The sequence below is a fragment of the Dermacentor variabilis genome, chromosome 9 (assembly GCF_050947875.1).
Source record: "Dermacentor variabilis isolate Ectoservices chromosome 9, ASM5094787v1, whole genome shotgun sequence".
NCBI lineage: Eukaryota > Metazoa > Arthropoda > Arachnida > Ixodida > Ixodidae > Dermacentor > Dermacentor variabilis.
In genome coordinates, this window is record NC_134576.1 from 41,425,414 (window position 1) to 41,450,975 (window position 25,562).

The 25,562-nt window shown below is 42.3% G+C and overlaps 1 protein-coding gene across 7 annotated transcripts; it reads left to right on the top strand.

The window, feature by feature from the left end:
- Positions 1–44: 44 nt before the first annotated feature.
- LOC142592636 (uncharacterized) lies at positions 45–22,677 on the top strand. 7 transcript variants are annotated; one of them, XR_012830752.1, is made up of 4 exons: positions 45–413; positions 2,070–2,464; positions 4,457–4,489; positions 13,051–16,141. XR_012830752.1 is itself a non-coding variant. In XM_075704188.1 (4 exons), the coding sequence occupies exons 2-4, from the start codon at positions 2,373–2,375 to the stop codon at positions 19,989–19,991; spliced, it is 720 nt and encodes a 239-aa protein (XP_075560303.1). In that variant the 5' UTR covers positions 45–673; positions 2,348–2,372; the 3' UTR covers positions 19,992–22,677. The 7 variants fall into 7 exon arrangements, 5 of the variants coding, with proteins under 5 accessions (XP_075560303.1, XP_075560305.1, XP_075560304.1 ...); XM_075704188.1 differs by lacking the exon at positions 4,457–4,489 and adding an exon at positions 19,483–22,677 and having other exon boundaries at positions 45–673; positions 2,348–2,464; positions 13,051–13,169; XM_075704190.1 differs by lacking the exon at positions 2,070–2,464 and adding an exon at positions 19,483–22,677 and having other exon boundaries at positions 45–673; positions 13,051–13,169.
- The last annotated feature ends 2,885 nt before the right edge of the window (positions 22,678–25,562 follow it).

Genomic DNA, 25,562 nt, shown 5'->3' on the forward strand with positions numbered 1-25,562 from the left:
ATGAGGGGCCGCGGTTGTCGCGTTTTGGCAATAAAGATGCGAGTTCGTCACTACTAGGCGTGATGGCCTGTTTCTTCGGTGGCTGCGTTTCGCGGGCCATACTCAATTGTATCAGAAACCTCTTCCGTAGTACCTAGGCAGAGTATATATGCAAGAAGCAAAAGCCCCCAAATTTTCTCTCTCGCGCCCGCTCTTACTCGCGCCTGCGCACAAACGACTGGCGATCCCTCAAATCAGCCTCAAATGAACGTCTCGTTCAGAACCATGTTCAGAACTCTGCCGTGCATCGTCGTGAGGTGCATCGTGCAACCAACCGTTATGTGCAACGCCGCAAACCAAGGAAATGTTGTGTGCTGGGTGACCTGAAGCAGCGCTTCCCTAATGGAGCACGTATGCTGAATCGTCTGTAAAATGTAAGAGCAGAGACCAAGCTCTGACTCAGCGGAGAAGTCTCTCAACCAAATGACAATGCTTCCTGTGTGGTGCCCTGTGCACGAGTGCTTTCATCAGAGTAAAAGTAAACTACTGCGTGGGACCTTACGTGTCTGACAAAAGGCGGGTGCGACTATTAGAAGCGCTGCCTGCACGGTCTGACGTGCTGTTGGAGCATTTAATGCACGTATAAACAGGGAACTATTGACAATATGACATATCGTGGGCTTCCTTTCCAGGGGTATGCGGCATCAAACACTGCTTGCGCTTTCTGTTGTTTACGCGCCGATTTCAGGTTCTGTGATATCTATATCACTGAAATTGACTCGGTCTAAAGAGCGGTAACTTCAAAAAGATGTTACGTGCTCCAATGATTGCGTAGCGCCTGTTGAACGCCAAGTCTAAAGAGCGGTAACTTCAAAAAAATATTACGTGCTCTAATGATTGCGTGGCGCCTGTTCAACGAGTGGTCTTTGCTAGAATGTGCGTGCATACCATATTCGAAATAATTATGCCGTATCACATATTAGGTGGAAACGGACTGGTCTGTCTGGATTAGTAGCCCATCCTTACGTGGTGCAATTTTGTGAATTCAAGAGTGGGCATGTACCAACTGCTAACGGTTGGTAATAAGAAGCAACTTTGCTAGTGCACTGCTTTTGTTCAGATCTGGGTAGGTCTATGTAAATCCGCGACTAGAGCCAGTACCAGGCTCTCGCAGTTGGCAAGAAGCAAAAAGCCTTGGTTTCAAACCACCTTGCTTCAACTGCTTGTAACAAAGCAACTTCATTTGATCATGTGTTCAGCATGTGCCCTAATGATAACAGTTGTACAAATATGAATTCGAATCAGCTTATTGGCATTATGTGTAAGCCATATAGGTATATTGCATTAGTTGAACAGGGTTTCATGTTGTTTCAAATGGGGAATCTTATACATGTCTCGCACATTCTGCAGTGGCTGCATCCCGAAGAGGGTGGAATGCGAAAGCATATGTATACTGCGCTTTGGGTGCACATTAAAGAACTACAGGTGGTCAAGATAATCTAGAGCCTTCTACTAATTGCATCCCTCATTAGCTGATGTGTAAGTTTGTGGATGTTAAGCCTTACAATTTAGGGTTTGGGTTAGGTTATAGGTATTGCATTAATCTGATGTAAATCTGATGTGCTCACACAGACCTGTGCTGAACCTTTGCATGCGAAATGCAAATACCAATTTCATACGCTGCATGGCGGTTACATGCTACAGTAGCCCATTGTCAATGGTGTTGCACTGCTAGACTTCAGGTTGCAGGTTAAAAAATTTAAAAAAATATCCTTATCTTTTAATAGTTACTATTCTACGCAAGGACCAAATCGAGTAGTCACTGTTCAGTTTGAGGCCTGAAACGAATAGGACAATATTTAATTTGTTATTTGAAAGCATTGAATGTTCACACACCCGCTCTGCTAACTATTATTATTAACTATAAAAATAGATAACTCAGAATGCAAGGGATTTGCTGATGCAATTATTGTTAGCTCAGGTGCTACAGTTCAGAGACGTGCTAGCATTTGACAGTTGGCACATTCAGGTTGTTTAGCAAGGATAGCGGTCGTAGCATGGGATGGGACCTGTTGACTCTTCAAATGCAGGCCAGGAGGTTGCATCCATGGCACGAGATGGCGCCACTGACTACGGAAGTAGCTTCGATGCCGGAGTCCATGACACAGAGCTGCAGAATGCAAAGAAACAGTCCAGAGGGGTTCGTTGGAGCTGGCTCACCTCAATGCCTTAAAGGGGCCATGACAGCAAATTTTTTAGCTTGAATTATGCATTGCTTTCTAAACTGCACATCCTGAGTAAGCTGACAAAATTTAAGCACATTTGCTGCTGTGGAAAATTTGTATTTGAAATTTTTTATGTATCACAGTTGAACTGGCAGTCTGGCAACACTGATGGGTGACAAAATGAAGGCTAGGTGGTGCCAGCCGCCGCCCGTTACAAAGGGTACAGCTGCCATCCATCCATCCGAAGTGTGTTCTCCATGGTTAGTGTCCACATTATATCCACTTGCCATGGTAGCCCAGTGGCTGTGGCATTGTGCTTCTGAGCTCAAGGTTGTGGATTCAATCCCAGCCAGGGCGGCATCATTCTATTGGTGGCGAAATGCAAAAATGCTCATACGTTACACGAGCGTTTTTGCAGTTTGTGTGCATTGAGCACACATAAAGAATTCCAGGTGGTAAAAATAAATTGTAGCTTCCCACTACAGCATGCCTCATAATCAGATCGTGGTTTCCGTGAGAAAGTAGTTTTCTTGTGTCTGCATTATACATGTGGCTTCATTCTTGCATGTGCATTTCCGCAGTCAACTCGCAATGATTTCTGTTGGCATTCCATGATTTGTGCTCTTTTTATCGTGCAAGTAAATGAATTGGGGGCTCAGTGCAACAGTGAAGTCCTTGCTGCACAGGGTTAAATATTGGGTTAAGCATGCGCTGAGGGCCCAGTTTCCTTTCCGTGTGCGTAACCATATTGGCCCCTCTACTTGGACAAAGTGATAAACTGAGAATAGATGAACGACCATGTCATCGCCCCTTTAAGTGTTGAGCTGCAATGCCAGCAGTCCATCTCCTCTGGGACACCACTGGAACCAACTCCCAGCTGACCCAAGGTTACATCAACTGTGCCACCTCTTGTTTTCTTTCTTGATAGGGGATGCTGGTATCTGCCAGAATGTCATTAAAACATGTAGTTTGTGCAAGCTTTCTGCTTTGTTAATCATCCTCCGTCCTGCAAGTTCTTCCAGAGTTCATTTTTGCCTCTTTCTCTTTGTTTGACAGCTGAGCGTGTGCTTTCGGCAGGCACACTGCTTTTGCATGCCGCATCATGGCAGTGCTGTCATCAATGCACTTCTGCATTCATTGTGACGGTGACCCATTGCTAAAAATTACGTGACAGAAAAGCCTACCTTACAGAATAATGAAAAACATTGTTAGATCTCTAAGCAAGCCAAGTGTCAAATGTTTTTGCAAAACTTGGGTCAGATGCAGATTGTAGCAAAGGCAACCTGTCTGCATTAATTTGTTTTGTTGAATAAAATGCCCTAAACCACCTCTGATATTTTTTACACATTTTAGTAAACACGCACATCAAGTGTAGTACATCACTATGATCATCTTTTGCGACCATGGCAGTGTTGCGTGCAGTGGAGTGGCCATAAATTGAAATAATAATAATAATAATAATAATCCCCGACTCCTCTACTGGATTTTCCTGTCTGTGCATTGCAATGCCAGCAGGGTCCTGCACATGATGTCGCCAAGGTGAAAGCTGTCAATTGGTCAGCCAATGAGAAATGATAGCCACAATCTAACTAGAACTGGCTTGCCCTTTGCATGCTACTAATCCTTTATGGCGCTCTCATTCAGTCGGCAAAGAGTGATTGGGGGCAGGCAGTGAAGAAGCCTTGCTCCTGGTTTTGTGAAACTAAACGTCTTTATGACTTTGTAAGTTGATTATTTTCAACCAGATATTGTGTTATACTTGTAAAAATTTGCAGGAATCATGCATGTGTGCAGAAACTTATTTCCTTTGGGCATTTAAAATAATTTAGTTGCTTAGAAATTTAAGAAAAAGTGAAGTATATTAAGTAATTCCACAAGAATGTCTGAAGCCACGATCTGAAAGATTAATACAAATCCATGTACTTTTCCATGGTAGCTGAATGACTGCACCACTGAAGTTCCCGCTAGCCATGTTTGTAAAAGACTCGATGATGTGGGGGTTGTGGGTTCAGTTCCTGCCACCAAGTGTTTCCACTTCAATTTTACTTTCCTTAATTATTTCTACATGTCTGTTAAAAATTGCTGTTAACTTTGTTTATGCTTTCTCTGGCTTCATTGTTCGTTGGCTTCACGTGGTTGTTACTAACGAAAAAATTAAATCTGTCAATTCTTATTCTTTTCACTCATAGTATAGTATTGCAGTTGGAATTTAATGCAGTCTTGCTTTCTTTTTCTTCTCGCTTCATTTTCAGATATTACGCTTCAGCCATCCAAGTTCTACCAGGGTCTGCGCACTTGTGCATTTGCCTTTCATTGTATGGATGCTGCAAAGCCAGCATATCCATAGCTTTAGAATAGTGAACTTCTGGGCTAGTTGGTTATCCAACATAATGAGTTTTGTGCCATGGCCACACACACAAGAGAGGAAACAACACTGGCGCTTCCATGGCCCTGATACGAACAACCATGGTCAGCCGACAAGCGTCTAATTCAGCTTAAGTAGACAAATGAAGAAAACAAGGCTCGTATTAGTGAAATGATGTGTGTATTTTTAATGCCATAACATAATAGGCAGTCTTCACCCACAATACAATACAATACAATCTTTATTGTGCATAAAGAAAACAAAGTACATATAGCAGGCCTACCAAAGCCTCAGAGGGCTTGACTGGCAGTGCCTGACAGTCAGGTCACAGAAAATTGCACAGGTTAATAGCACAGTTAGTTATTAGCGGGTTGGAGCAAAATTTTGAATAGTTATACAAAATGTTACATTAAAAATCGAAAATTCTAAGTATTTTCTTAATCCCACATCTTGTGTTTGCTTCTAACACAGACGTTGGCAATTTATTAAATATGGCTGGAACATAGTATTGCCGCATTCTCCTTCCATACTTTGTCGCAGTCTTGAGGATGACGTAGGGTTCCTTAGGTCTTGAGGAGCGGACAGGCGTATATCGTGTTTTAAGATCATTATTCCAGAAGTGTTTAATTACAACACTTTCGACAATCAGGGAAGTGAAGTTTAGCAAATTCAACAACCTAAAGACGTCTGCATCTTGCTTTGGACACAAATCGTAAACCACTGTTGACAACAGTGAACGTAAAATTGAATTAATTCTTGAGCTCCACCTAAGAGTACAATGGCCATACACAGTCAAGCCATAATGTAGCACACTGTAGACTAAAGCATGGACAATAATTTTTCGAACTGAGATTGGCGCATATTGTATAATACACAGGAGACCGCACGCAGCCTTTTACAGAGGTGGGATAATTGCGAGTTCCATAAAAGATCACACTTTGGAGGTATTGCATTCCTGACGAAAAATGTGGGCTGATCCTGAGCACAGTGCCACCTAACAAAGCATCTCAAAGCGCTAGCTTTCATGAAGAAGGAATGTGAAAAACTGGCTCATAACGCACATGCTGGACATTTGAAAAAGCCACCTTGGCACGACAGAAGCGTGCGTGCGATCATATTATGGCCTGATGGCTGGAGCATCGGGCTGCTGTGCTGGGAGACTGAGGTTCAATTCCACCATTGTACACACATTTCTTTATGGCATTGTGGGTGGACTTCACTCAGTTTGGAAGCACCTAACAGAAAACTCGAGGTGTATTGAACTTACACGAGCAGGTCACACTGCCCATGAAATCACAAGTTTAAGAGATGCAAGGTACAGAAATATCACCTTGATAAATGAGAGAGCGCGAGGCTTCCTGTTGTGCACATCTATATGGGAGACCCCCCATTACAGTCGTCACATTCTAAATATGCTGCCGCATACTTAGGAAGTTAGTAGTCCAAGTTCTGGCCTGGTTTTTCTCAATCCCTTCAAGCAGTGGCAAGACATTTGGAAAGCACTAGAAAAATCCCAAGCGTTCTTCACGGAGGATGGCATTCCTTAGTTTATTGGCAGACCCACTGTGGTGGATGTGTGGCTTTAGTGTTTTGCTGCTGCGCATGAGGTTGCAGCTTTGATTCCCGACTGTGGTGGCCATATTTTGATGCAACAGAATGGGGACACGCTGGGGCACTTGGATTCAGATGCATGCTAAAAACTTAAGCACCCTCCACTATAGCATCTCTCTTAGTCCCAGTGTTGCTTTAGCACGTTTAACACACTCAGTCAATCACCGCATTGGCAGGGTTATCGGCGACAAATTGAACTAAACCTATCCACTCATATTCTCTCCGAGATTATTCTCGGACATTCCAATACACACGCTGATGATCTAAGAGCTACAGATTGCCACTAAATGTTCTCCGCACTGCAAAGTGAAAGAAAGCATCTTCATGGGAGGTTTCTTTGTTTTCTGCAAACAAAAATGGAACTCGAGCATCTTGGGGCTATGTGATCACAAGACGTCCGTACAACAAAAAGATGTAACCCATGAAACACAAAGGTCCCCCAGAACCAAGTTATGGAATCCTAAAGTTAAGGATGCAAAGACTACAGGCAAAAACTATAGCTACGAGAAAAAAAGATAACAGGATTCCTTGTTACTGTTTAGTGTTCCTTGTCACTATCAAGAAGCTGCTCATCAAATGGTTATATGTTTGAGCAGTGTTAATTTGTGATGGAATGTTTCCTTGCTTGTGTGTATGATGAATTGCGGTTCCATATGCAGCACCTTCATATTGCAACAAGATGTAGTGGGTAGCTTCTGTAATTTGCAATTTGGAGGTGAGTGTGCAATTTGAAGACAATCAGTATGATTGAGCATCTCTGTATTATGTGGGAAGCTTCTGGCTTCAATTCCTGTACTAAAAGCGTTTCAAATTTTACTCATGATTGGACAAGTACATATTTCTAATGTCTTGGACATTCTGAATTTCTGTATTTTGCTTGCATTTACTCATGATTGGACAAGTACATATTTCTAATGTCTTGGACATTCTGAATTTCTGTATTTTACTTGCATTTAATGGATGTTAGTACATCATTGTTTTCATGGCTGGCCGTGTTTTTTTGCTGCACATTTTCTTGCAACATTGTTTCATTGCATTTAACAGTGCCATCATTTCCTGTTCTGAAAGCTTTTGTGGGATCACCTTACCTTAATACGGTGTCATCATGACATTGATTTGGGGCTTGTTTATTATGGTCAGAGTTTCAATTAACTATGTTACATAAGTTGTTTTCATTAATTTGTGGGTACATGTTTTGACTTGGCTGAGCGTTAATGCCCATTTTCGTTTTCTTATCAGCATGTTGAAGTCTGAACATGCCTTATAATGGGAATGTAATGCACTGAATGGAATGGAAGCAGGCACAATTAAAGTTTGAGCAGTGTACCACTCTTACTGGTTTATAATCAAATATCATGCTGATAGAGCTCTATGCAGTACATATTTAAAATACATGAAATGGAACCTCATTTACAATGTCCAGAGTCTTTGCTCATTCTAACAGCTGCTTAATGGTTTTAGTAGCTGTAGCAAAATACCAGTGTTTGCGCATTCACATATTCATTTTGCTAACATGTTGGTAGAGCTGCCAGCAAACCTCTATCCACTGGTGGATTTCACGTGATGAAGGGCTTCTTGTATTTATCATCATAGTATTCGTGGCTAAGGGCTCTGGTGTCTTCAATGCATTTCCTGGTTAACATAACTGACCAGTTCAGTTGGTCTACTGTTAATTTTCAAGCTTGTGCAGCTGGTTTATTTCGTGCCACATTTTTCATGGTTCTAACTGATCACAAGTGGTAGCACTAAGCTAATTAAAGACCAGTTGATTATCATCGCATATGGTTTGATTCTCTCTTTGCTCCTACACAAGCTATTATATGTTTTTTTGCCATGTGCTTCCTCTATTCTTGCTTGGTTTAGGAAGAATGTGTTACCTTGGTAGTCATTAGGACATTTTTTTTCCATGTGCATAGCATGATTTGGAAAGAATATGTGACCTTGCCTGTAAGCTTGTTTCTTTTCAAGCACATCTTTTACAGCGAAGCTGTTCATGGCTAGGGTTCCGTGGATTTTTTGTGTCTGTCAACAAATCTGCATGTGTAAAAATTCAGCTCCCGAATTTGATGCAAAATCGCTTCATTCTATGCAAAAGCTTATACGTCTCATCACTTGGATATGCATTTTCAGTAGATTACTTATCAATAGGCACCATTTTCAAAGTCAGTAGACTCTCTGGTAAATAATTTTGCTTGCTTATGGGGGTATGAGCCATTGCTTAAGGGGTTATGAGCCATTCATTGTCTTAAATGACAGATTTCTCATTCAGTTCAGTGGGCATAGAAATGGTTATGCATTTAATAACAGAGGTGATGCGAGAATGTGCGTGCGTGCCTGTCATCATGATGGCCACCGATCAGGACACTAAATGCATATCCAAGTGATAAGACATATAAGCTTTTGCATAGAATGAAGCGAATTATATGAACACGGTCCTACTAAGACCACTGACCAAGCACAGCGATCAAGAGAACTTGTGCGCGCATTTATGTGCCGCCGGTTTAAAATAAATGTGTGTATGTGCCGGTGATGAGGAAATACGTGCATGTTCATGTCCCGCCGATCAAAATAAAAGTGCATGTGCAGGTGCCTTTCTTCGGGTTGACTGCCATCACTGCTCAAGAGAAATAAAATTTGCTCATACCTTTGATCTAAATTATGTGTCACCTTGATGTCGTGTGCTAAACAGCTTCGTTAGTAATCCACTCCACAGCAGTGGAATGGTGCACAATTTTCTTTCTTTCGCTTTTTTTTTTATTTCTTGCAGCTAGGGTTAGTTTTGTCCATGCAGGTATGATTTAACACAATATTGTGACGACCAGCGCGTGACAACAGACACGGGGTGAAAAATGATGACTGATGTGTTCATCCCTGTGTCCTTTGTGTTGCGTGCTGGTCGTTGCAATGCAGAATCTGCTTGCCTAAAGCTACACCTTACTTAAACCCATGGTACTCGGATAACTTATTGAGTGGATGTTGTGGCATGTGCTGCTCTGCACTGGCTTGCATCACATTTGTGTTGTGCTCCTATTATTCTATGTTCTGTGTATTTCAATTTTGTTTATCACATGTTAACAACGTTGTGCATACTCTTTCAATATTACAGTTAAACATTGATATGATGAACTTTAATATAATGAAATTCTCTATATAATGAATTATTCAACTTTTTGTCTATAGAACATGTATTTAGAACCTCAGTATAATAAAGTGTGTCTATACACGATCTCAATATAACATGCAAAGGAATACTGAGACAATAAGTAGGAACCTCCACTGACGTAGATAGTCCAATGGTTGAATTACAAGCGGCCGCTTGTGAGTGCACCTTTAAAACCTGACGAACCATGCCAAAGCGGACAGGGTCATGTTTGTGTGAAGTCCAAGTGCGATAAGATACTATTGTGCTCCATACACTGTATGCTTTGAGCGTGAGTGCAAGCGTGTAAGGGTGAGCCAAGAACGAGGGTGGCTTGATGAGCGCAGTTTTCCTGTGCGAGCAAGGAGAAAGGGGAGAGCAGAGTGAGCTCACAGCAACGCGATTATGTGTGCGCAAGGGGCCAGGTTGGGGTGCATCCCCTTTTCTAGTACAACCATGGCTGCCCATGACTGTGCACAGCCTGTGTGTGCAAAGAGAGGGCATGCCCAGATGGCATGGCATCATGTGCATTGTCCTCCCGCGCACTTATTACTGGAGTTTGTGTTATCTTGAGTTTAAAAGACGCACTGAAGTGAGAAGCAGATACAGTATTCGCTCCCCACTGCCAGTGCTTTTCATGATAGTGTTGCCCCACTGCAGGAGACGCTATCAGCCGCGGTGGCGGAGCGGACGCGAAAGCGTGGCTGGCTTCGCTTCTGTGCTGTCAATGTGCAGATATCGTTGACACGCATGAAACCTCATCACCGACTCTCAAATTTAGCAAAGTGAAATTTCTTTCTCATTCAAATTTGCTTTTTCTGAGTAGTGTTTGCCTCAGTTTGTTGATTACACACAGCACAAATGGTTTCCAGCAGAATGCACGGATAGAAAGAGATGACGACACATGTCCCTTTCATGTTCAGTTGCTAGTCCAGTGTGTGTCATCATGCCTTTCTGTCCGTGTCAGTGCATTCTTCAGGAAACCATTCTTGCTTTTTGGAAAATTTTGGACCCTTCGATGTAAGAAAAATTCATCAGTGAGTTTTCTTAGTTGCATAAAAGGTTGACTTTTAATAGAAGCAAATTGCCAATTTTACCCACTTCGTTATATCAAGGTTTAACTGTATTTTGTTAGTAGGTGTATGTGAAAGTTTAAACATTTTCATTGAATTGAATACCAAGATTCCAAAACGATATGGGCCTAATACATATAATGTATGTGTGCACAAGGTCTGCCCGAGAAGATTGTGCAGTATGTTTAAATAAATTAATTTAACAAACTTCAGATACGTCAATGTGGTCACCCTCGAAATACACCCCATTAGACACAATATGCTGGTTCCACCTTCCACTGCTGATAGCTCCCTTTGAAGTCCTCGTCTGTTGAGCACTTCTGCAACAATGCTTCCGTTCTTATTGAGCACCAGTTCACATTTGAGGAACAAAAGCCGCAAGGGGGCTAAATCTGCCATGTAGGGAGGTTTATTCAGCATAGTGATAGAATAGCATGCCAAAAACTCCCATACTATCAATGCAGAGTGTACAGGGGCATTATGGGCGTACAGAATGTGTTGCCACTCTCAAAATTTGGTTGCACGTAGTGCGCATGTTCTCTCAGAAGCTTCAGGACCTCCACATAGAAAGCTGAATTTACAGTTCGGCCTTTGGGTACAAATTCATAGTGCACAATCCCCCACGGCAGTCAACAAACACAATCAACATGACTGATTTTTGTTTTGTTTTTCCGTGCTTTCTTTTTTTGGCCTTGAGTCGTCCTTGTTTTTCTACTCATTGCTCTGCAACTTCAGCTCGATGTATTGATAAATCCAAGTTTCGTTGCCTATGACGACCCTCTGGATAAATTCATTGCTGTTGTCTGAAGTTTTCCAATCAATGCGACATTCTTTACCTCGCGACTTTTATTCAGGAGTCAGCAGTTTCGGCACCATCTTGATTCAGACTTTTTTTATCTCCAAAATTGCAGTCAAAATCTGATGGACGACTTTTCCAAACCAAATGCTCTTGATATCACATTAAGAGTCATTTAGTGGTCACAGGCCACAAGAAAATGCACACGATTGATGTTTTCATCTTCGCATGAGGTGTGGGGGTGCGCTATCTTGCATCATGCTTAAGGTCTCCACAGGCTTCCAGAAAATGCTGGAACCACTTGAACACAGTTCTTTCCTTTAGGGCATCCTCTCAATAGGCATTTTGCAACATTTTATGAATTTCTGCATCATTCTTTTTCTATTTCACAAGGAATTTGATATTGATCTATTGCTCCATCTATTTGTTGGTCTCCATTCCGGCAAAAAAGTGTGCATAAAATTCTGCATTGTCGTACAGCAGTGTAGCTTGTACTAGGGGTCAACAACATACTTTTAGCAGGAGAGAGCAGGGCTGCAACATGTTTCCACTTTCTTGCTGACTTAATGACTTAAGCCCTGCCTTCATGGCTGCCATCACCGACGTCAACAAATTTAAGAAAACTGCCGCCGATTTTGTATGCCCCTCCCCTCTGTAATGCCTCTGGCCCTGAGAGCACTGAAATAAATAAATAAAATAAATAAATGTGTGAACTTTTGGGGCAGAGATCGTATGAAACTATAAAGAAATGGGAAAGAAAAGCATGTTACCAAAATCTAGTTTGTTTCCTTCAAAACATGCAATGCCATTAGAATACTGCTGAACTGTGGTATGCTTGTAAATGAGGAAATACTCTATTAGCTCTATGCAGTTTCAGTAGGTACTGTCTCTAAACAGGCACTTGGTCTCCTTGCCACATCAGGAAGGCTCCCATAAATGCAGTAGCCATACATGTTGGGCCATATAATCCACCACTTTAAAGAAATTGAACATAATATTATTGCATAGAATACTTGATTCAAGGGAGAAGCACAGATTTCCTATTTGGATTGCCAGTATACTTACACTTTGGAATAGTGGATATGTCATGCAAAATTTTTGCATTTTGATGGAACTGAAGTGCTAAAGCACACATGTAGGCAGAGCTTGGTGCTAGCTAGAGAACCACTGAAGGGATTGAAATTATTCAGTAGCTCTCCATAGCGCTTTGTCATAGTGTGAGCAAAGCATAGACTTTTTCAAGCTGCTGTCTTCATTTTGGCTAACATTACTAAATCAAGCATTGCTTGAGGTAAGGTAGACACAAGATGGCAGTGCTACCAGTTGCTGTAGCGGACGTGTTTTGGGACTAGTCATTTACTCAAAGAATTATGCTTTAGCCGGCTCTGGTTACCACTGCCCAGTCAAAACAAGAATCAGCCCACAGGGGTAAAGCTTTGCTTAAAGCACTTTTTCTTCCAGCACCAGTAGTCAAAAGAAAAAACTGACGGAATGCATTATTGTCAACTGGGCATGTGCCTTGCCTGTAGGAACCCTATGTAATACAAAGGCGTAATGTATACTATCAGTCGTCGTGACGCTTTAGAAGTTTAGATAATTTTCACTAATGAAACGATGTTAGCAAGCAACTGTTTTTCTTAGCCGAATATTCAGTGGTCAAATGGGGCTGTTTCATGTGCTAAAGCTGTGTGCTTCTTCACTATACGTCAACATATACTCTAACCAGTTTTTGCCTCTCATTTCACCAGCCTAATTGTATGGCGCGGTGAGTTTTGTACTCAAGATGGGAAGAGTTATTGTGCATGACAAAAGACTTATGCCTGCAAATATTGACCGAGTCTTTGTGTTTTTCCTCTCTTTAGTGTCATTTCCAAGTATGGCAAGTCTTCAAGTGGAGAAGTCTTACCACTGCGCAGACCTTTATGCGCGGGGCCTTCAAGCTGCGGTGGCATGCAATACAGCTTATGTGGCAAGTCGTCAGGTAGCAGGTGACACACAATGTACAGATCTTGCTCGCCAAAAGTATGACATGGCTGTTCCTAGTCTGAGCACAGCAGTCAAGGTGGAAAATGCCATGGTTGATGGTGGCATCAGTGAGGGTGCAGATGAGAGGCCTGAATACTTGGACAGCTCTGTGCATGGCAAAGGCCAGGGATGGCTAACAGCTAGTCGTGACAAGCGGCGGCCGCGCTGTGATCTGTGTCCATTCTCGGCAACCAGCAAGTTCCATTTAATGCAGCACTTTCAGAAGCACCATGATCAGAGGTGTTTCAGGTGCACCATCTGTGCGAAAGCGTTCTACAAGAGCGTGCACCTGGCCGACCACATGCGGACCCACACGGGAGAGAGACCCTTTCGGTGCAGCATCTGCCTGCGTCAGTTCACTCAGAAGTCTGCCATGGTGCGTCACAGGTTGCAGGTGCATAAGCAAGGGAAAGACAGCTGAGACAGAACATCACCTTGCTTGCTCTTGAGGTTTTAATAATTGGTGCGGGAGAGAATCTCTCTGTTGAAGAGAGCACGCCAACGCACAACTGTACAATGCAGCTCTCTGTGGGGATCTGAGTGCTGTCACATATCTCTGTGGCAAGTTGAAGTGTCTGCGTTGTTGTGAATTATGTTGGCCTTGAGAAAGCATTTAATCATTAAAAATGTTGAAAGCGAGCTAAAGACACTTTTTTCCATGGTTGCATCATTGATACCACAGCCCCTTAATTTCATTCCTTCTGCAAGTCCCACTACCTAGAGAGTTTCATAAGTAAATTCATTTACCTTGACAGAATTCAGATACAGCCTTTTTATGTGTGCGCGTGTGTGTACGTGCATGTGTGTCTGTTTTCTGATTGCATTTCTTATGTCTTGTTATTTGTTATGATGGGAATCTGTGGTGCACAAAATTATGCTTTCAATTACACATTGACATGTGCGAGATTTGAATCTCATCTTAAAGGAAACGAATGTGTCATTCTGATGTATTGACACTGGTGCTAGTTGTCAGGCTTTGGCACAGTGAGTGTGAGTGAAGCCTCCTTTGTAATGTATGCAGCTACTAGTCGGTTGTGCCAGCTGGGTACTGCAGAATTACCAGCATCATCACCTATTTGACACTTCACTGTCTCACCAATTATTGCAATTCACTAGTTCACAGTCCAGCTATAGCTGCAAGTTAGTCCCGCTTTTGTTCAGTCCTGTGACCGTCACTGTTGCATTATCAGTGGTAGGCTTCATGTAATAGAAACAACATGATAGCTTCCACTTATGCCCACAGACTCGCATGCTAGTCAGTGCATTCTGCCTGTGCTTTATTTTGTTAGCATTAACATTGTTTTAATGTTATTTCAAGTGAATTAATACTTCCATAATTACTAGTACCACCACCAACCCATTTTGACTTCTGGACAAAGGCTTTCAAGAGATCTCTCTCATGTCCCCAAACCCCGCCATGTTCTTTGTCTAACCTCATTGCGCCATCTAATTCCTTGTTGCCTTTGACTCTGTACCATTTCACTTGACACCCTTTACCATTTTGTTACTGTCGTAGGCAACCGGTTATCTGTTTTTAACCACATGACCTGCCCAAATCAACTTTTTCCTTGTAGCCTGCCGTGTATGCTGCTTTGATTGCCGAGTGAGCTGCAGTATGCGATAACCTTAAAATTATCCACGTGTACATGTGCACACATGCATGCACACGCAAAGACAGGTGCCTGGCAATAACATCATCTATGAGAAAAAATTTTAGTTCATTTCATTAGTATCCATCACTGAGTTTTCATTACCTCATGCCTTTCTGTAATCTGAATCATGAAAGAATTGTAAAGGTGCTATAACATGAATTGTTAGTGTGGCACTATTAAAAATTACCTTGCATGAGCAACAAAAGACACGAAGGAAAAAAAAATGAAAGGTCAGATATTGTCCATTTCCATTAGGCATTGTATGGGGCAGTATTCTACAAGGCTGTAGTTTGTGGACCCCATGGAGTCGCTTGGAGAGCTCATTGGAGGTTTGTGGGTTCCCTTCCGATGGTGCATCATGCGCAACCATTTCTTAGAAAAAAGCCGTCACTGCTTCTAGAGAGATTTTTAACATGGCTTTATGGAGGTGCATCCTTGCTATTGCACCAGACAGGATCGTAAACAAGAAACAGAATTATGATAGTTCTATAGTTGCTATATCAAACACCTTCGGCAGAAATTGAGTGAGTATTGTTTCCATCAGGTACTGTTACACTTTGTGTGAATGTGAGGACATACAAAGTACCCAAAAATTTGACTTTGGTAGCTGCAGATATGTGTTTCTAGTTAATATTGCTCCAGGGTGATGCATTTTATTTATTTACTGCTGCGTTGAAAAGAGTGTTTGAAAAGTATCTCTGAACAAGCTGGGAGAAAGTCACAAAGTGTGTTGAAAGTTTAGCCACTGGTGTAGACTACAGTGCCGCTCAGATTACTTACAAAAAAAAAAAAGTCTAGTCTTAAATAAAGCTCACCTCAGCCTCGTCCCATCCTATGTGTAAGCCAGGTGGTCCAATTTCTCTGTGGTGTTCATCATCCCCTGTTCTGCATTTCTTGTTTCAATGTAATGAAGTCCCAGTGGCTTATACTTGTGCTGTGCTTCTCACCTGTGTTGAGTGTTGTTTGTATTGATAATCTTTAACCAGCTAGTCCAAATACATCTCCATCTTCAAACATTCATTTGCAGTCATGTCGCACTTGAAAAGTTAGCAGAAAGTGTGCGTCACAAGTTGCATGTAACCTATGCAGTGGAGCATGGGAGTCAGCCTTCAAATGACATTGTGAAGTGTAGGATGACAGCATGTCTGTTGAAACTTCCAAGCATGCAAAAGGAACTGAAATGTGTCATTTTAGGCTTACCTTTTGCGGCAAGCATGCATATCCCCTGCGGAGTTGTTTGATTTTTATGGAAGAATATATGACACAGTTTTGGTGATACAGGTTGCTAGAGGATCATGCCGACCTCATCTCTGGCAGATCTCATTTTTGCTCTGTCTTATGCTGCCTGTTTGTTTTGAATGCTTGATAGGCTTTGTTAAGAGGGAAGACAACCCACCCATCACTGAAGGCCTATTGTGCTACAAGAGGGCTTGTTTAGGTGATCAGTAAAAAAAGTGGGGCATTTCATAGAATCAAGGAGAGCCAGAAACCTTTTTGTTTTGAGAGTCTCCTCTTCTCTGCCCTGTAGTACCACCGTCCTTTCCTGTGTATATATTTTATGTCGCTCAAAATAACTCTTTCATGGAAGCTGTAGTGTCCCATATTTGTTGATTGTCTTGCTGCCAGTCCTAAATGATTTTGCCCCTTATTTGCTGCTGCCAGATGTTCTGGAAAACTGTGTGCAGCCTTCTCATTTTCATACACACTCCTGTCTCAATAATTGAAATTCAGGACGTTCAAAATTCATGTAATTGTAACAACGTTAGGGCCCAGTATGTGTTTAATTAATTTCTGAGTCATTGCATTTGAACACAGATTTTAATTAATTCAAACGACTTAGCCTCTTGGGTGCGTAACAGTGCCACCAATAAGTGTTGATAAGAGTGAATCTGTAAGGCAAGAGTAGCCAAAATGCCCTTGTTTGATATTCACATTGTTTTGTATATTGATGGTCAGCTTGGCAGGGCCACCACATGATGCTACCAATACTGTGTAACGTCAAGATGACAGCATTTTTCCATGTTGTCATTGGCCTTCCCATGTTCTTGCCCTTTGTCTGGATGATAAAAGTGTCTACAGAGCAGATGGTTTCAACTTAGACCCTTTTTGACAGTGATAACTGAGATTTGAGCATTGATCTGGAACTTCTTAAGCATGAGTTTTGAACTGCTTTTCACAGTGCAAAATTAACTGCGGAAGGTTATTTTTGCATGGCTGCGTGTTCTTTTAATGTGAACAAAGAAAGCCTATGATGCACGTTAAGTGGGACACACTGTATATATCGGTGAGCAAACACCTTTGATTAATTATTGAACCTGTGCATGCAGATGTTCAACTGCCTCTTTATCTCTCGTGGCTAACACATTAATTATTCAGTGCTTGTGTGTAGAAACTATCTGATGGCATCATGAGATACGAACCAGGGGAGCCCGATAAGAAACTCGAGACCGTCTTTAATATTAAACCCACACATGTGGGAAACACCACAATAAAATAATTGCCTGTTCTCTGCTAGTCATTTTACTGTCCTGTCAGCTAGCACAAATTGAGGTGTTACTAAGGGTTTGTCTTCCTATATTGAGTGGTATAACTGTTTTTTAGTGACTTGCACAGTTTTGCGTGCACTTATTTTTGTTTTCCTTAACTTAATCTGACCTTATTCTTTGCTTTTATCAGATCCACATGTTACTCTCGCACTGAGTACAGATATTAGTGTAAAAGTGTGAAAACCTGAAATAATGTTAAGACCAAGTTGTGAAATAGTTTGGAGATTTCAGTGCACTGCTCAACTTGTATTCAGTGGCAGCAATATCGCTGAAATGCTGGCTTCGCTCTGTCATGTACCAAGTCATTTGGTTTCATGTCATTTGGTTTCATTTCATTTGGTTTCATTTCATTTGGTTTTAGTTTCAAGTCATTTGGTCATTTGTCATTTTGGTTTTGTTGCAGCACTGAGTCTGTTTGGTTCTGTCACTTTAAACACATAATCGCTTAATACAAAAACAGTTTCCACATAATAATTGATGTACTGTTAGCAGTGCGTGAAGTGTGCTGTTTGATAGCCCGTAATGTGCACCACGTTTCACAATAAAGCAAAAACCATTTAATGTTGCCTGGAACGCTTCAGTTTTTGTTACTGAATTGAAATTATGGCTTAACTGAACTCTCCAAAGCAAAAAGAGCTAGGCGTAGCAGATACGAGTTGGATATTGAGTTTAGCAGCAAATGGAGCTAAACTGAGTGCATGGCATTTTGTATGTACTGCAACATTTCAAATGTACATGCTTTATAGCATGTTCAAAAGCATGGCAGTAACTGACACACTTGTACCTTTTCTGCTGAACTGTGATCACATATAGCACACATGAAAATGTGCTCTTAAGTACTGCAAGTGGACTACAGCATTTTGCTTGTTAATTGCAAATCTGTGTCTCAGTTAAAGAAACATTCCTTGACCAGCTGAGAAAGTCCTGCATTGCTTCCTAATTGCACATCCTTGTGTTAAGTTGGCTATACTAAAAAAGCAAATAAAAGTAACAATTGGTAAACATTTTTTTCTTGTTAGTCTATTGTTAGTCTGTTATACCACCAGCATTATAACGCTGTTCACTAAAGACTTCAGTAGTTTTTGTTTGTGTTGTGCCTTTACAAAAAATTTGTGCTTCACATCTAGGTGCAAGAAAATGACTGACCTAATGGCCATTATTATCAATTGCTTGTTTTTATCATCGTCGCCCACATCACTAATTTGACATTGGGCTTCAAGGAAATGCCATCTATTATTTGGAATGTCTCACCTTTCTGGGCTGCATTGTTGTTTCTGTTTTTTACGATGATAAAGCACAAAACATGGGACGAAAGCAAGATGATATAAGCAGGAGAAGCGCTGTGAACACTGTCATGCAAAGACAACAATGTTACAGGCATCAACAGGCATCTTAAATTTTGTACCATATGTTCGTACTGTTTTCGCCTTATGCAGCTTGTCCCATTTGTCTCATCTTTCTTTGGTCCCATGTTTTGTGCTTCATCGTTGCTAAATGTGCTTTGCTGAGTCGCCCAAAAGAATGAATAAATGAATGAATGAACAAATCTTTATTTTCCCATTTAACCATGGAGGAAAGTGAGCAAGCAGCCACAGAAGGAAGGCTTGAAGTACCCTCAACCACCTGACAGCATACGACAGTGAGGGAGAGCAGAAAAACGTACTCGGTCAACTAAAAAAAAAAAGTGACAATAAAGGCCAAAATAAAGGTGTCGCGTGTCACCACACATAAGGTAATCACCACAGACACATGTGCTTAATGATTGCTCAAACTTACTTAAAGCATACTGTGCACACATATCAACATGAGCTGAGCAATGGCAACAACAACAATATAAAGCTCCAAGTTTGACAAATTCTTTAACACTTCCAAGATACAAATTCACAGGGTGCCAACATAAAGTGCATAGATAGCACTCATAGAATATTGGTGCAGCCAAATCAGCCAGTCTAAACATTGAAGTAGCCTTAGCCAATATATGAAATTCATTTGATAAGTGTGGTCGATTATTGTTGAGTATTCTACTAGTGCTGTTTCTCTGATGGCTGCCATGCCTGTGCATTTCTCGCAGGTATAGTTTTCGTTTCAGACAAAGTTGCAGTGCTCCAAGCCGTTCAGCTGCCACCAGGCTGGCCCCACCAATCCCCCGACGATGGCAACGCTTCGGGCAGTGCCGACGGCGCACAGGCAGCAGCGACGGGCATCAACCAAGCTGCCCACGCCTCCGTGCAACCTGGGGCGAACGTCGCGTTGTACGCAAGCAAAAGGCAGCTGCAGTTCTGCACCTTGTGTCCGTACACGACCATCTTCACCAACAGCATGGTGCGGCACATGCGGACGCACACGGGCGAAAAGCCGTTCAAGTGCGGCGTCTGCCCGCGCACCTTCACCCAGAAGCACCACGCGAGAGAGCACATGCGGACCCACACAGGCGTGGCGCCGTTCCAGTGCAATGTGTGCTCTCGTAAATATTTCAGCAAATGTAAACTGCGTGACCACATGATCGTTAAGCATAACGGTGGAGATGTCAAGGGAGGTTCGTCACTCCAAATTACTTACGTGGGGAACACGTCGTCCTGAAATAGGATCTCGGGGTTTCTAGCCTGGTCTTGGGATTGCAGCGGTTTCTTACAAGTTGGTAGCGGGTCAGTCGACGAAAAAAAAAAGTCCAAGTACTAAACAGTGTGAAATAGTATGTTGCATAATTTTCTCCATTAACTTGTCATGTTTTCCTTGCTCTATTTAGCTTTCTTTCCTATTATTACAGGCAGCTAATGTGTAAATGTTTGCATGTACTATAGCACTCAGTTTGACTTTCAACACCGTATACCCCTACTATTTTTGTTCTCCATGGGAAATAGAAGATATCTACACTTGAAGGTAAGCATTTCTACAGAATTGCCCGTCTAGTTGGGAAATTGATTAGGACTTTCAGACTGACTCCAACAAAATAATTGAATTTCATTAGCCTGATGTTTTAGAATACGGGGGGTAACATAAACCACATGAAGGGCAACCTACCCTCAGTGTATATCCATGGCCTTGGCGACATGACGAAAAGAAAAGGATGTCCAGCCAGGTAGATTCCCACTCGAGTCACCAACACTACAACGTCTGCGCTCCCCTGTTTCTACTGCTGCAATGTGGCTTATCAAATGAACTTGTGAATGGAAGAGGGCCACTGATAAGGCTGAGTGGAGTCAACTAGTTTTTGTCTTTGACAATTTACACCAACTGGAATCGGTTCAACTCACTTAGTCATGCTTGAGGCACAAGTCGAAACCATTGAACTTCTCCCGCTGAAAATATCAACTGCTGGCAGCTGATTCCATAGAGTGGCCCTTCATAAATCCAAGCTGCTGTGCACTTAAAATGTTCTTAGCTTCAAAAAATCCTCATATAAAAGAAAAAATTATATTTTCTAAACCCTCGGAAAACACTGGAATAACAGAAATAGGTCTAGAATTGGCTACATCATTCCTATCGCCACCTTTAAGTGTGGCACTCGTTCTGGTCTCTTCTGTTTTGTGCAGTGCACCACACCAGACTGAAAAATTTTAAAAATTCAGAGCCATTCAGGTGGATGACCAGTGGAGCTGTAATAAATAAAACAATGAAACAATATAACTTGAATGTGCACATTATGTTTATTTCTATTTACGTTTATCTTGTGACCACACTAATTATGGCTTTATGGTCACCATGATAGATGGCCATGAGCTCTGTGATGGCACTTGAGATGTTCTTAGTGAACATTAGGTCTACGCACGACTGATGGCACGTCGTAGAGACATTGGTCTTGGTTTAACATTAAAGGCCGAACCTTTCCAAGAGAAACACCATGAAACACTTTCCATCGGGATGAGACACTTTGACGTTAAATTCACCCACAATGATGATGGGATTGGGGTCCATTGGGAGGATTCACCTAAATGTGTAGGTCATAAGGTTTTCAAGGTCCCTCTTTGACGTTCCAGGACGAACGTATACGGTAGCGACAATTCTGTCCCCAGTCTGTAAGGCACACGCATCGGCACATTCCATGGCAAGGCTCTTGACCATTGTCGGCAAAGCATAGGGCTCATGGCTCATTGCTTGCGTAGATCGCAATGCATCAAACCAGCATCCATCATCGGTTTTGACATGTCTGGCCTCAAACACAGCTGGGACACATGCAATGATATGATTTTGTATTATGCTCAAGCTATTCTAGCTCTATAGATGCCGCCATCGTTTTTGCTTACGCATGTCATGAAATGCTGGAAACTAGCCTAAGACAGCTCCTCTGTAAAATAAAAATTGCAACTGAGTCCATCTTGCAGCAACTGTCGAAGTTTATGAGATTAGAATTTGAGCAATGTAGTCACATATTACATAACTAAAGGATTTATTTATTTAGAATCTGTACTTAGAATCCTGTATTTAGAATCTGTATTGGTCACCCCGAGATTTCTATTCCTTTGGTTACAGGCGCAATACAGTGTATCTGAGATTGGCCCGCTTTGCTACGACACTCACTGGCCAGGGTCAAACTTGACCATCAGGGTGTAGACGAGCCGTATGTAAAGATATTGAAAAAAATTTATAGCGGCTCCACAGCCACCGTAGTCCTCCATAGAGAAAGCAACAAAATCCCAAGAAAGAAAGGCGTCAGGCAGGGAGATACGATCTCTCCAATGCTATTCACAGCGTGTTTACAGGAGGTATTCAGAGACCTGGATTGGGAAGAATTGGGCATAAGAGTTAATGGAGAATACCTTAGTAACTTGCGATTCGCTGATGATATTGCCTTGCTTAGTAACTCAGGGGACCAACTGCAATGCATGCTCACTGACCTGAAGAGGCAAAGCCGAAGGGTGGGTCTAAAAATTAATCTGCAGAAAACTAATGTTTAACAGTCTCGGAAGAGAACAGCAGTTTACGATAGGTAGTGAGGCACTGGAAGTGGTAAGGGAATACATCTACTTAGGACAGGTAGTGACTGCGGATCCGGATCATGAGACTGAAATACGTAATCAGAAGAATAAGAATGGGCTGGGGTGCGTTTGGCAGGCATTCTCGGATCATGAACAGCAGATTGCCATTATCCCTCAAGAGAAAGGTTTATAACAGCTGTATCTTACCAGAACTCACGTACGGGGCAGAAACCTGGAGGCTTACAAAAGGGTTCTACTTAAATTGAGGACGACGCAATGAGCTATGGAAAGAAGAATGATAGGTGTAACGTTAAGGGATAAGAAAAGGGCAGATTGGGTGAGGGAACAAACACAAGTTAATGATATCTTAGTTGAAATCAAGAAAAAGAAATGGGGGGGGGGGGCGTGGGCAGGACACGTAATGAGGAGGGAAGATAACCGATGGTCATTAAGAGTTACCGAATGGATTCCAAGGGAAGGGAAGTGTAGCAGAGGGCGACAGAAAGTTAGGTGGGCGGATGAGATTAAGAAGTTTGCAGGGACAACATGACCACAATTAGTACATGACCGGTGTCGTTGGAGAAGTATGGGAGAGGCCTTTGACCTGCAGTGGGCGTAACCAGGCTGATGATGATGATGATAATGAAACTTGACCATGATGGCATAATGGTGATGCGGTGATGGTGGAATGATGTCGAAGAGTCAACAGTGAGATGACGATTGTAAAATGACGACAGTGGGACGACAACATTAGGACAATGGGTTGTGCCCGGCATGCCCCCTCCTCTAGCTATCTGCTTGAAGTACATGGTCGTTTTGGTGGCAACGAGGATGGGATGAGCCCATCCTATCAGTTGTGCCCTTGGAAGCCCTGGCTAGATGCACAGCTTGTCACAGTTAGAAGAAGCTACAGACGAGTCGCCAGCATATCAAGTGCTGTTAGAAGCGTTCTTCGAAATCAGTGGCATCACGTATGTTGGACAAAAGAAGTGTGCATTGCTCGTAGCAGCTAGGGTATGCGCACCCACACCATGGTTGTCATTCGTCACCGGTGCCCTTGTGTCAGCGGCCTTGTTATGGTGAGTGGCTTTCCTGAAGTTAAATGTGCAGCAGGTAGGCATTCGGACTGTAAATCGCCTTGTGTGTCCACGCAGAGCTGTTGGTGATATTTTGCCACGACTCTGCGGCCACTGATGCACCATACTGTTGATGCTCAATTAAATAATTGCAAAGGTGTGCAGTGCTCGGCTTTTTAAACATCATTCTTGGAGCTCATAGCTGTAATCACTTTTTGCGCTCGCGGCCTACATCAGCCAGGACATCGAGCTGGTGTATTGTATGCAATCAAAGTGAAGGCCTTTGTGACGTGCATTAGGACCTTATGATTACATTTGGGGTCCCCCAATGAGCACCCAGCTAAAAATGTTGCCGAGCACTCACCGGTGGAGCAAAAATCGTGGGCCACCACGGCCACCCTAGCCATGTGCAGTTTGAGTACCGCGTTCATAAACCCCATACGAGTGATTTACCAGACCTCACTGTACATAAGCAAGAAGCTCTGGACATCCTGCAGAGGTATATTGCACTCAGCCAGAACTGAATATGCCCTGTAGTGTTTATTATGAAAGAAAACAAAGAAAAATAAATCATTTTCACCTTTCTTAAAGGCGTGCTCAAACACTTTTTGTACATAAGGATAAAATGTACCTGATAGGCAGTGCCCTAGCCGAAATATATTCTTTTAAGGGAAGAAGGCACGCACTTGAAGAGCTGGGCAGGGTAATGGGGTCACTGCACAGGCTGCATACGAACAGGAATTTCGGGAAGAAAGGGGGTGCCATGCCCCCTTGCCTACGCTGCTGCCAAACATGGCTGCCATGAAGGTACGAGTCAGCTACCTACATACATACATACATACATATATACACATTTGAGTTCAAAGAAATACATAATAGTAATGTATTTCTTTTAAATAGATTACTAAGTACGTACACTGCTACTTCGCCGCCATCGGGTACACCTCTCGAGCGGTTTGCTAACACCGTTGCCACAGCTGAGACGAACAGATGAGTTGAGGCCGCAGTACGCCGTGGCAGTGGCATAGTCGGTGGCACACAGTGTCACTAACTGTGGGAATATTACAGCAAAGCTGTTTACCTCTAGCCGCCGTATGCATACATCATGTGCGTTGCCAGAGGGGATGCCTTGGATGGCTTATGTCCGCATCGGGGACAGAACATGTGGACAGCAATGGAGATGGGTAGGGAAGAGGGGAAAGAGCGTGACGGCAGCGCCTGTGCACGTGGCCTGTGCTTCTGTGGTTGTGACGTCACGCGTGTTGGAGGTGTCAGAGCGGCTGCAGCAGCAGTTGTGGCCATGGAGGAAAGAAACGTAGGTTGCGACAGATGCATTGGAGGTGCGGTGAGCACGGCAGTGCTTGTGTCGGCGTAGTGTGGTGCTGCTCTTCTGCTCTCCCTTGCCACTAGTACCCTAGTTGAGGCAAAGTGCAAAATTATGAGTCCTTCCATTTTTAGTACAACATTATTTTTATTCTGCCAGGTCTGCTTTTTCATTTTGTTTATAATAATGAACATGCCACACATTTGATATACTTTTGTACAATATCTGAGCAATTATATAACTAATTATTTTCTATATTCATTTCGTATGACTGTCCATAAAACGATATTTGCTTTAGTACATATATTTAGGTATTTTGCATGTTTTCATTGTTTTTGCCATTGCCAGTAAATTTTTGAGTTCTTTATAGTTAATTGTTACAACTATGTAATACACGTCTTGCAGTATTGTGCAATATCAGAAACTCTTCTGTTCTTTGGTAATTAGGACATTTTATAAAGATGTTCTTTTTTATGTGTACACATGAAATGGCCTTCACGTTTTATTGTGTTCTATTTTTGTATTTCACTGCGTTAATTTCTAAACCTTACATTGAACTTTTGTGTTGTTTAGTAGTCATGAACATGTCATGCATCTTCTGTTCGTTTTCTCAGCATGTATCAAACCACGTTATATAAAAGTCTTTGTTTTCGAAAAAGAAGTCAATAAAATGAGACCAGATGTTTGGTGCTGTAAGTGGAATTGATCTTTTTTTTAATGTTCAGGCACATGCTGAAACGATCGCAGTAATGGACAAGACTGCGTGTATGCTAACACACAAAGAATGCACGGCACACCACAGACGAGTACACAAACAATGCCAGCGCACGAAAAA